The sequence below is a fragment of the Pelecanus crispus genome, chromosome Z, assembly GCF_030463565.1.
Source record: "Pelecanus crispus isolate bPelCri1 chromosome Z, bPelCri1.pri, whole genome shotgun sequence".
In the NCBI taxonomy this organism is placed as follows: Eukaryota; Metazoa; Chordata; class Aves; order Pelecaniformes; family Pelecanidae; genus Pelecanus; species Pelecanus crispus.
The window spans coordinates 3,277,606-3,290,551 of record NC_134676.1 but is presented as its reverse complement, the minus strand read 5'-3'; the positions used below and the strand labels follow the sequence as shown (position 1 = coordinate 3,290,551).

At 44.8% G+C, this 12,946-nt stretch overlaps 1 protein-coding gene across 1 annotated transcript in view; it reads right to left on the bottom strand.

The window, feature by feature from the left end:
- The window catches only part of MYO5B (myosin VB), a 130,540-nt gene that overhangs the window by 36,777 nt on the left and 80,817 nt on the right, over nucleotides 1–12,946 (bottom strand). The window contains exons 21-23 of the mRNA XM_009491437.2: nucleotides 10,201–10,357; nucleotides 7,670–7,909; nucleotides 2,545–2,784 (exon numbers count right to left, since the gene is read on the bottom strand). Coding sequence (XP_009489712.2) covers nucleotides 2,545–2,784; nucleotides 7,670–7,909; nucleotides 10,201–10,357 — 637 coding nt within the window. The remainder of the gene's footprint in view (nucleotides 1–2,544; nucleotides 2,785–7,669; nucleotides 7,910–10,200; nucleotides 10,358–12,946) is intronic.

The window sequence follows — 12,946 nt, the reverse complement described above, 5'->3', positions numbered from 1 at the left end:
CCAAGCAGCACAAACTCCATCTCTGGTACCCACGCTGGCACCTTTTGTACCTCACGCTCTTTTTCTCTAGGAAACATCTTTGGAGGCGCTTCAAATGGCAACAGCACCTGCTCTGAAGGATTTCTATGGAAGATGTTGAGCAGTGAGCACTTCTGATGGCTTCAGCCCTTACTTAAGTGTTACACTGGAACCTGCTCATGAGATTTGGCTCTGGTCCTTCCCCAGTCTTGTGAGGAAAGGATGAAGGCATTCAGGATTTTCCTAATAGAAGTCCTGGCCAGGATTTGAATCATCCTAGCTCACCAAGTGAGAAGATTAGGTGCTACCAAAAGCCCTAGGAAGAGCTGTTTGTACTCAACCCAGATCTGATGCTTTAAACTTTATCGCAAAATGGAATAAGAAGAGCCATTAAGGAGTTGGAGAGAAAAGCTATAAGGAAGAGATTAAAGGATGTTTTTTCAGTAACAAAATCATAACAAATACGGATTTGCAGAAGCTGCAGCCCCAGCTCAAGTTAATAAAATTCAGGTTGTTGCCTCAGTCTCACTTGGAAGTGTCTGATGGCTTTGGGTATCGTCTCCCACCGCAACCACGGTGCAGTCTTGCTACTGAAGGGGAAAAGTGCTTCTCGCACCTGAATTCAGTTTCACAACACTCCCCATGCTTTTGGGAGTTACTAGAAGTACTCAAAAATCTATCAGAATTCTTCTCGGAAAGTGTTTTGGCTAAACAAATGTTTCCAGGAAGGAAACAGGTTTTCTCCGTCTTCCCACTGACAAGGAACCGGAGGGAGCAATTGAAAGCCAATGTCAGAAACAGGAGCCTGCACTGCTCAGTAGAAATGTTTTATAATTAAACCATTTATTGTCATGGTAAAGTGCACAGTATTTGCTCTGCTGTAGGCACTTCTACAACAAGGGAAAGCTTTTGCTTTGTTTTCATGCTTTTTGAAAGCATTTCTTTGGTCATTAAATCAACCTTTCTTCTGAGTGCTCGAAGGGGATTTGCAATCCAGAACAAAGAGAAGCAGTTTTTCCCCAGCTGTATCACCTTCAGAATAAAGCTTCCTTTCAGGCTCTAAAAGCCTGTACTGCAGCCAGCTAATGAACTGAGCCCTGTGCCAAAAAGGATCTTCTAATTTGGTGCTGGAGAAAAGAAAATCACGGACTCCATACGTCCCTGTGTGGGTGCAATACATGTGCAAAGAGCGGAGTAACTGCTTTTCTGCCAACTTTTGGCCCAGCCAAGAGATGACACACATGCCCTTTTGAGAAGCACACCCAAAATTGCCTTTCAGCTGTGCTAATCATTCAGATTAAGTTATGCTGACCACACAGTCCCCACAGCTTCTCACCCAAACCCACCATCTGAGGGCTTACCCACAAGAGGAGGTTGGCCAGGGCAGGTGCTGCTGAGTGGAGTGCCCTAGAAGAGCCCCAGCTGGGCAGTCTTTCACCATAATTAAAATGCAGCTAATCCCAGACCTCTTTTTATCTCCAAAAAAGCACTACTCTAGAGAAACAGCTGCAAAATAGCTTCTTCTATGCAACCCATTGACTAGAAAAGCCCTAAGTTCTCTCCAATAGCAGGATCAAAGAAACCACTTCAACCACCAGTGCAGAAGAAAGATCACAGATTTAACCTGAGCAGTCATAAGCATTCACAGCAGGAACCTGAACCCATACCTTAGTGCCTTAGGTTATGAGCATGGGTGCGAAGGTTGTTCAGAATGAACCCGACCAAAGAAATTCAGTGTAAAACGTCCATTTTTACTATTTGCAAAAAACCTCTATGCTCTGAAATCTCTTTCTCCCACTAGAACGCTTTCTTGTACAATGGTGGCAGCGTTGGGCCACCTTCACCTCAAGAGATCCAGAAAGCTTAGGAGTTTGCATGAAAGAGGGGAAGAAAATAAAAAAAATTTAGTCCACATCACGGCTCCAAATCCTATAAAGGCTTGTAACAACCAGCCTCGCTGGTGTTGGAGCAGTGGCTCTGCTTGGGTGGATGAGTTGGTCCCCACACAGATCATACTCTGCACGTAGCTACAACACCAGCTACTATGACCAGCTGCAATGGCCACAGACTGCGTGACAGAAACCGAGCCCTCACGTCCCATACGCAGCTGGGCTGAGGAAGGACATCATCTTAATATTTACAGCATCTACGATGGCCTTCTCCAATATTTTGCACCGCATGCCATGAGGAATCACTGTATATACGTGAAGCTCTGGCATATCCGCGGTTATTAAGTGCTCTTATTTCAGACGGGTCTGGGTTTGGGGAGTTTCTTCATGGTCGGCAGGCATCGAGATGGGGCATTCTCCTGCCATGAGGCAGTCACTGCTCCTGCAGGGATGTCCACCTGCCCTTGGCTGCACCATGACCTGGCTAAAAGACAAATTCGAGGGGCAGCCAGTGACAAAAAGAAAAAAAAATTATAATTAAGGAATAGAATTAAGTCTTTCCCCTTCAGACCTGTGAAGAGCGAGCTTTCACCAGCATGACCACCTACACAACACGAGGTGTGACAAATACACATACCTTTCTCAGTAGGTCTTTCTCCTTAACGTAGCTGTCTTCCACGACCTTCCTCTCACCATGAGCTTTTTCAAGTTCCAGCCGGAGGTGCTCTGTCTCCTCTTTCAAGCTGACAAGCTGGTTGCCATCACCCTGATGGCTCTGCTGATATTGCATCAGTTCCTTCTTCAGCTTTTCCACCTCGGAGGAGTGGGCAGATGCGAGCGTAGAGAGCTGCTCGTTCAGAAGTTTGTATTCCTTGTTCTGCAGCCAACATCCCAAAAAGAAGAAAATAAGACCATAAGCCAGATCAATGCATGCACTGATGCACTACAAAAGCAACTGTCAAAAATCCTTGAGCGTGGTGGGTAACAAACGTCCAATAACAAACATTTCCATGCATATGCTAATAAAGCTCATAAAGCTAAAAACAATTTCAAAACTGTGACAAAAGCTCGATAATATTGTGGTAACGATTATACAAGCATTTGTTAAATTGATGTTACACTTGAAGCAAAAGCAAACAACATGTGATAGCACTGGCAACCAAACCAAAAAACCTACACTTCTATTACAGCTTCCAGACAACATTGCTTAATGTAATTGGCTTGCAATTTTTCTCATTTGTGATGCTGGGTTTGCAGTTCATCCTTTTATTCCTGACTCCTATGCCTGCAGGAGCCTGGGGTGACAATACACTGTAGCGTAATTGCAGTCTTGAGCACAAAGAGCTCCCTAAATCCCAGCTTTAAGCCATGTGCCAGCTCAATCATCTTTTTATTTGCTCAGATTTTCCCTTTTAAAGCACTTACCAATGATTTGCTTCCAAGTTTTGAGACCTGAAAATTCAGCAGCTTTGATTTTTGTGGTTCAAATCAAAGTCAATGGGAACTACATTGTGACTAATAAATCATTATCATCATTATTAGCCAGCCCCAGAAATGACAATGAATTCACAACAGACCAAGAGCTTCAGTAAAGAGCCTACCATGTAGCTTTGCTAACATTAGGCAGATAATCATGAGAGCAAAAGAACTGTTTTGAAATTCAAAACGCGGTCTGGTTTTTAAAGTTTCCTTTTTGAAAGCTTTCAAAATACAGCTTTAAAGATCTGGCTTCATATCACTCACTGTACAGAAGATCCAAAATGCTTTCCTTTCTTAAATGGGACTTTGGTGGACATTTCACTTGAGCATTAGAAATATCAGTTCTGGTCTTTCCTGGTCTTGCTGGAAAATATTTGGCAAGAGATTGTTGTCCAGACCAGATGAGAGTCCTGGTAATCTGCAGCTTAGCCTTTTGCCGTTTCTCAGAGCTTCAGTCACCAACAGAGTCACACCAGCTCATGAGAAACTGCTCCTTCCATCCAGAAGTTTTTACTTCATGTGGAGGCGAAGAAAAGCTTGTAGTGAACAAGCCAGAAGGCAAAAGTCTCAAAAGACACAAATGTATCGTTTAAAAAAGTCAATGGACTGGAGAAGTCCTGATATACAATTTTTGACTGGTCAGGATAAGCAGTAAAGGTGCAACGTCACTGATTCTGATTTGCAACTTCTTCCTCTAAGAAGTTCCCCAGAGTCAAGTAAGCAAAAAAAAAAAAAAAAAAAATTCAATGCAAAGAAGTATGATCAATGTCTGTAATAGGGCCAAAGGCTCCCATTAGCTCCTGTACAACAAGAGTTTTCAGGGAACCTTACAGCCTGGAAAAGACAAAAAAACCCATGGAAGTAGAGAATTTTATCCTCCAGGTCTACATGGGTTCTTCTAGACCTGACAGAGCCCTGTACAAATGCATAGTGAGTTGGTGGATATTGAAATCCCCACCCATACTTCGGATCAGTCTCCTTTAGATTCCCAATGCGGCTCATAGGATCATTTCTTCTACCATTGCCCTGATCATCCTTTTGGCCCCTCTCTAGGTGACCTCCTCCCAAAGCACCTCTCTCTTGCTGCAGTCTCCGTGCTCCGAAGCAAGATTAACACACGTCTTAAGTGGAAAAAGAAGTAAACGAGGGACAGTAACATATTTTCCTTTGCTCCCTTGTAATGAATTATCAGTGAACATCAAAATTCAGCGTTGGCACGGTATTAAGAAATTAACGTTTCTGCGCGACCAAAAATCTTTTCCAAAGAGATACATTTGGGGAGAAAAGCTTTGCCTACGGAGAATGGCAATAAGCGCCCTGGTTCACGAATCGCTGCTGCTTCCCCCACCTGTAAAGGCTCCCCCAGTCTCTGCTCATTCTCCAGCACACCACCTTTTATGCCTTTGTGTCCCAAGGTTTATGTATGCGATTTTTACATACCAGCCAACTGAGACTTCAATCCAGATATACGAGAAACACACAGGAACGCTTTTTCTTGTTGTTCGCTACTAGAGACATGAGAGAGCATTTACTGTCCCGTAGCAAACGGCTGGTCCCCACTGCAATTGCTCAACAGACCCTGTTAAACTTGAACTTGCTTTATTTTAAATCATTATCCAGCCCCGGTTTCAGCCCAGGCACTGTGAACCACTCTACAGTTTATTTTGCTACCAATGGCAGAGACAACAACTTCATCACTACTGTTGCCCAAACTAGTTTTCTTCACAAAAAATCCTCGCAGAGATACTGCCGCTAGCAGAGAGAGTGTAGGGAGCTCGCTGTGAGTCTAAATATTGGCTACATGAACACATAACACTAAATTAGGTAACAGCCTTAAAATTTTGTGTCTTGGGCAGCTACAAGATACACTTTAAAAAAAAAAAAAACCACCTCACTTAACTGAAAAGAATTTAAAAAAAAAAAAAAAGTGGTCCAATGTGGATAGGAAAAAGTGGTCCAGTGTGGATATTTCACAGCAAAACAGGTTTAAAACTTTCTTGTGTGTGCAAAAAAAATCCTTCGCCTGATTTAGGAACTGAATTAAATAGGCCCAGTTACGGATGCTAGAGCGCGTGAGCCGAGGCTGACATACAATAATAGATTTTAATGTTTTCAAAGAAAGACCTTCTCCTCCTCAGGGGCACACAGGGTATTGCATCTCTCTGTTCATGCATGAGCTAAAGGAGCAGAAATAGAAACATTTTCTTCCACGGCTAGCCAGAAAACGATACAACTGCAACTCTCTAGGGTTACTGGCATTTTTTAAAATTTTTTCCCCTAAAAAGTTACTTGGCATTTTAAAAGGTCATGTTTATAGACTAGCAAGGACTGAAATGAAGATACTTCAAGGAAAATATGATGCAACAAACTCACTGCTGCCAGAAAAACAAAAAAATCCAGTGCACTGAAAAGAAAGTCCACGGGAACGGTGCTGATTAGCACATCCAAAGCAACCCAGGGAAACCTGTCAGTCGTGAAATGATGGTTAAAATTAGCTCACTGGACGGACTACCACGAATAATACAGAGCAGCAATTCTTTCCTGCAAAAGTTACACAGAGAGCAAAGTAACTCCTTCAAAACGGTCTGCGCAGAGACCAAGGGAGATCAAGCTGAGCCCCAGCCCATTATTTCTGCCTACTTAAAAGCTCTCCATTCTCCTTCCCCAAAGTAGACCTTTCTGCTGCTTTCATAATCCACAACAGGAAAGCCAACATTAATCAAAGATTGTTTTTTCTTTATTGTTCCACCCCCGCACTTTTACTAGCAGCACATGGCAAGGAATTAAAAAAAAAAAAAAAAAAAAATTAATACTGTTGCTCCACTGCCAAGTCCAACGGCTCAGCAGACCTAACACAGACGTTCATGCTCATCGCATGAGTTCAGCCCAAATACGTGGACCTGAAATGACTCGTCTTCATTAATTCCACCAAATACCCTCCAGATGAAGGGTCATATCAAACAGGTTTCTGATATATAGATATATATGCCTAAGGTTTTCCGTTCCTAAGCTACGGTTCGACTGCAAAACCTAAGCATGCAAGGAGGCATTTTGAAATTAAACACCACAGTTTAAAAGTCAGGCTCTACTGCGGGGAACGCTTTGCGGCCAATTAATACAGCAATGAAAGCAGCCAGTAGTAACACAAACCCCCGGGTGTCTTGACTCTGCAGTATCTGAGCCAGCGCAGAGTCATTGCTCATCTTCCTCATGGCAGGACCTCTCGTGTCATACAGGGATGGCAGCGATTTAAGGCTGCGAGGAAACCGCGTGTGATGTATAAGCGTTCTTGACAACGTCCCAAAGAGAATGATACGCTGCAATCACTGATAACTAGTGCTACAAATAAGTAGGTATCCTGACTTACAGAGAATATTTCTCCTGCCTGTAAAAGGACAGTTTAAGGATGTAGGTGGATAAGAATTTCCCTGCTGAAATTAGCGGACGCAACTGGGTCTGCTCAGTATTTCTTACACTCCTCCCTGAAGTCCCTGTACGGCATTGGAAGCAACACAGAGGGCACGTATCAGAGTAACTTGCACGCTCATGTTAGTAGGTGGGAAAACCCTCCTTCTACATATGTAATCAAACAACTATTTTGCAGCTCATTAATGACACGTGGCATTCGATGAAGACCTCTCCGTGATGAACTAGTCACGGTAAGACCATCAAGCCACCCACACAGGCATCTATCATTTACACTGCACCATCTCATCCCTCATCATGGCTCTTACTTGTGAACACTTGTTATATCCAGTAACACAAGCATGCTCAAACTACTTTGCAAAGTGAGTATTTATCCAATTTACCTTCCAGATAATGTGACTCATAAGACATATGGCTCAGTACAGCAGACTGTGGCAGAGGCTCTGCATCCCTAATGCTTGCAAAGCAGAAAGTGTAATGGCCAAAGCCTGTTGGACACAGGGATCTCACGTGGAGCTGGCTTCGGTTTTCAAGAAGCAGTTTTCAAAATTGCCATTTTATCTTCCTCCTCTGAGTCCTTCTGGGCAGTTCTCACAACAATTACAATGCAGCTTTTGCAGCTTACTGAGCAAGCTCTTCAGACAGCAAGGTGGAGGCCCAAGATCCAAGCACATCTGCATTTCCATGGTGGTGTCCCACCTTTACAATAGCCTGGCCAGCAGTAGCAGGAAGCTGCCACCACCACAACATCCTTCCCAGATGTCATGGGAAGATAAAAACCTTCCCAGAAAGGACAGCACAAGAGAGGCAAAGCAGAAGCCAGGACCACACTTGTCCCAGCAGAGCTCAGGACGTACCTGCTCATCGATCTTCCTTTGAAGCTGGACCACCTTGTTCTCCATGCCAATGTTGAGCTTCTTCAGGTGCTGTGCTGAGCGGGCCTCGATCTTCAGCGCCTTCAGCTCCTGCCTGGCCTTCATGCGCCGGTAGTAGCACTGCAGGGTGATGGTGGCACCCCTGACCCGGCGGAAGCGAGTGCGGGCCAGCCAGCCGCGGGCATACTTCTGGAGGATGGTGGCTTTGTGCTCCGCGAGGATCTACAAAACATGGGCAGAAACGGGACAATCAAGGGAGAAAAGTTACCCGCAAAGGTAGCAGCAGCCTTGGTTGGGCTGTAACATGGCACTAAACACTTTCCAGTCTGCCTTCGAAAGGGCTTCTCCTCCAAGCAGGAGGGTCCTGGTAGGTGCAGGGGGTGGTGGCTGGAGACGGGCTGTTATTTTGCATCCTCTTTTATAGACAGGGGAGGGTATTTCAACCCCCATCCTTAGGGGGTTTCTCTGGTCACTGCACTCAAGTGATGCAGGCAGGGCACATTGAGTCCTCTTTAGGAACCATGCTGCTCTCTAAAAAGAGGCGACGTCTGCTTGGCCAGCAAAACAAGAGGGGATATGGTCCTGAGGTGGTGACTAGGAGACTCGACGGGGACAGGAGACATCTAGGTTGAGATACTTCATGGAATAGAACATACATTCCACCGCGGAATAGTAGTCAGATCCACAAGATCCATAGCTAGCAGATTAAATAGCCATTAACGGACACATCAACACTTAGCAACAAACTTACCGTCCCTGCAGCATCAGATATAACTCGCACCAGCACAGGTTTTTAGATTTTCTTTTTTTTCCTCCCCTGTGTTCCACCCCTGCATTATGATAATTTATACTGCAGATAAAAGCTGTCCTGGTGGGATTTCTTATCATATGGATAACCTTCAAACAAAACCCTGGCGCCCTTTCACTACAGTCTGCAGCCAGTTCCCTTGCATGATTCAATTTTGAAAAACTTATAATCTGGTTTTGTGAAACTTCTGACACTTTTGCACTGGATTTCTCCCCCAAAATACACAGCAATCTTTTCAGTAGGTGACAGTTCAATTCCTTCCTCTAAAACTGAAGGCTGACACATTAGAAATACAACCAGCACGTTGTTAATAACTTTCTTATGTTGATCTATGCTGCAGTATTATGAAGAAAGAAATACCAGGAGAATTGAAAGATTACAAGACACTTCGCTGTTATTAGTTTGGGATAAGTTGTATCAGAAACGGTACCGTATCAGCTTCTCACAAATCTTTTGTTTCACCCTAAGGCTTTCTTTGCGCTTGCAAATTTTGATTCAGAATAAAGGGATCATGTGAACTTAGGGTGCAGTAGGAGTTACTCTGAAATGAGCTTTCTATGTCTCCAGCCTTGGCACTCTTACAGATGAAGAAAGCCGGGGGTGCCCAAAGAGCTAGACAAAACCCTACTGCATTGCCTTGGGGACCTATTGCAGCCTTGAGCCGTGCCCTGAGCCCATGGAGCGTCACCCACAGCCCTGCATCTGGTGGTGAGCACGCACTTGAACCAACACCTATATCCAACACCTATATCCACGTGCTCCAGAGATTAAGGATGTTCAGATTTGAGAGACCTGACCTTCAGCCAGCTTCTACACCTTGTTAAGATTTTGGGTTGCCCTGAATCTCAGAGAGTTTAAATGCTGCACTAGCTGCCTCCCCTGCAGAGGCTTCCGATTTAAAAAATAGATGCTGAAAAAGCAGTGGCAGCATAAATTCCTGATCACCAGCATCCAGCTGCTCTGTTTCAGCGGACATCCCTGATCTCTCTGGTGGGTCACCAGGTGTCCAGGTTACCTCCACCATCTCCAGAAGCAGGCTCTCCCCTCCTGGCTCATCGACACTCTGAGTTCTTAGAGTACCCCCATGACCACCCATTAAGCATAAATTTAGGTGACTACCAAAGTAAGGCTGGATCTGAAGAGTGGACAGAAGATTCCCCAAAGCTGTTCCCAGTTTCCTGACAGATGATTTCTCACTGTATCACTTGCTATCATCAAACCCTTACTTCCTTGCTTTCAGCTCCTGGTTTAACACAGAAAGCTAATGGAGAGAACTAATTAGAGGGATTTATATCAATAAATGACTTGATGCCTTCCATGACAGACCCTCCTGGTCTTCCTACCATACTGCAAACAGCACTGCAGCACGGCTCAGACACAAATCCGGTTTGCCAGGGAGGTTTTTGCAGAGTATAGGTTAGATCAAATGACATTTCCAGATTTCCACAATGCCTTCTGGCATCTGAATGACTAACTTCATTTAGCTGCTCCGCTGAGGTGCTGCTGCCAAAATAATTTTTGCTTGCACAACTTTAAATGGCAATGCTCGCCGTCACCGTGTGCTCTCCAGAAACACCAGAGGCAGTCGGCTTCATAAAACGTCAAAATGGCCACAATAAATACATCATCGTGCTATGCCAGTGGAGGCAAATATAAAGGCTCTTCCTACTCTGTTCTAATGCAACGACACTCCATGGAGTCGCACCTTGCGATAAGTCCTCCTGACAAACATGCCCCGAGCAAAAGCCTGGATGGTGATGGTTGCATTGCGGACCCTCTGGAAAGCTCGGAGGATCCGCAGCATTCGGTACTGCTTCTGGAAGATGATGGCAGCTCTCGTCCTCCTCAGGTGCTCAGCAAGTCTGCAAAGCACAGGAAAAAGGTTAGCAGTAAAACTAAACTCCCCTTCTTTCTGTTGTAATAAGTTTTAAACTGGACAGAGAGAAAAACCTTTTGTCCAAAAGTAGCTTGACAGTATTCAAGATAGACCATCCCAGCAGTAAGGCTAAGAAAAGGGCAGCTGATAGCATGTCTCTGTTAATCGGAACAGGTACGCAATCAGACAGCATCCATGGCAGCCAGGAGCACTGGAACCAGGAATCACCACACCTCATTATTCCTAAACAGCAGTAAATCCAAGTATTTTCCAGCTTTTCCCTTGGTTTGAACTCTCTGCCTTACGTACTTGAGCCAATCAACGCCAGGTTGGCTCCATCACTTCCCTAACTATAAAAAGCAAGCGTCGCATGGGGTATCTACCGACTCAGTGAAAATGGCCACAAATTGATTTGACATTTAAACCGGCATGCACTGGTTTGGCAACATTCATGACCAGAGCCCCAAGCAATACGCAGAGTAAATAACGAGGGATGTGGTCAACTCCGTGCCATGTCACTCCCATTCTCCAACTGAATTCGTGTTCAATTTGCTGTTGATGGTTACTAAATGCCCATAAAACCTCCATTTAATTTGATAATTAGCTTGTTTTGCTGAATTTACGATTCAGTTATTGCTCTCAGCAGGAAGCATTACATAGATATTTGATCCACTTATTTATTTTGTGAAAAGCATATCCAAACTAAAAGAGCCATATCGGCTTAGCTTATATATTCTTTTTGTCAAGGAGGATGGTTTCTCATTAGGACCCACTGAACCAGAGCTTACTAAAGAGGACAAGGGACAGTCTTTTTCCAAAAAGAGGAGAAAGCGGTTATTCAGATGCCATCCATCCCTATGAAACCAGCACAAAGAGGTGAACTGAAAAATCTCGCTGAAGAAACGCTGCAGCAGGTGGTTTCTGCACGTCTGCTTCCAGCCTCTCTTTTAAGCTCATACCCCGTCACTTCGACATCACCGGGGATTCCTCCTCCCCTCCTTAGAGGGACGGCTGGCTGATGCAAAGGTAAATATAGAGTCCTGGTCTGCAGGCGTGCATGGAGAGCCCACCGGAGAGGCTCAAGTTAATCACTGACCCCGCCTTCTCCTTAACCTTCCCCTTACTGCTTAGGTCTCATTGGCCTTGTCTTCAAGTGAGCTGTAAGAGGGAGCTGCAGCCACCAGCCTAGAGAAGTACGTGGATCTCTGGGGACAAAAAAAATCTGTGCTCAGTTTTAAAAGTCCTTAAAGTGCCCAGCTTTGCTCATTTGAGACCTTCTCATCCCTGGATTCTCCAGGAGGCCAATCCCTTTCACAAGAGCAAATAACACCGCAAATTTGGTTAGTATCTCTGACGTTCTCACAAAATACAATACGATTTAGAGGAAATCCTTGGAAGGAACATGGAAGTTCTTCACCTTTGGTCGCTTCAATAATTGATAGCAATCGACATTCATCCAGCAAGCAGGAGTGAAGTGACTGTGCAGGAGCCTTGTAGCAGACAGGCAGCATCTCGTGTTGCCCAAGTGCAAGCAGAGTTAATTGGGCTGCAGATTAGGTAGCAGCACTTCTGATGGGCAGATGCTAGCTCGGAGCCAAGGAGAACATTGCTGCTCAAAACCAATTAACATAGCTAACACACCACAGCTTCTCTAGGCAGAAGACAAGAAGGGAAACACAGCTGAAAGGACCCAAATCTACTCCTCGCTCCTATCTGCAAAGTGCCTGAAGCCAGCTTGGCTAGATGCAGGAGAACGGCAGCATTAGACATGAATAAGGGGCACACGATGCAAGGTGACCTGTGTGTTTGGATGCCATTACATCGCTTTACTGCTCCCTCACACCCACCCCGCATCTGCTACCAGCAGCCTACTCGCCAGTGCAGCGTTATCTACAGAAATCCCAGCAAGCCACCGACACGAGGAAGCCTGAGGTTCCTGCACACGGAGAGTTCAACGCTGAGCTCTATTATTCTGTACTGTAAATAGCCCCAGTGCCAGTGATTTGGAGTGATTTTTCTCATTGCAAAGGATACAGCAAATCAATTTTGAGAACTCCCCTTGGGTACCAAGGAGGCACAAATCTCATCCCTGCAGAGGAGGAGCACATACCAACTAGCAAAGTGCTTGCTGGCTGATCCAAACGCCCTTTGCCAGAGGTAGTTCCAGAAAAATATTAGTTCTGTGAAACACTTTCACCTAAATACCTCAGAGTACTTTAGTCATCTAATTACAGCCGAACTGCCTATGCACTAACCCTGGCTCAGCACCTAAAAATGAAATCAGTACAGATATGAAATTGAACTGAGACAAATAATTTTGATCTCTTGCTCCCAAATAAAGCTGGAGAGAGGGACCAGGAACGAGTCCTGACTTTAGCACAGAAACTTTCACCATAGTGGTACCTATGTGCACAAAACGGGTCTTGTTTTCACAGGGCTGAAAGGCAACGCCCCAAGCACAGCATTTTCAATGCTTCTCCTACGAAACGCCCAGGTGTAAGGTCTACAAGATGGAACGGATTGAGAATATAAGTGCCCAAAAGTGGTTTTCCACTTGACCTCTTAGCTAGCCCTT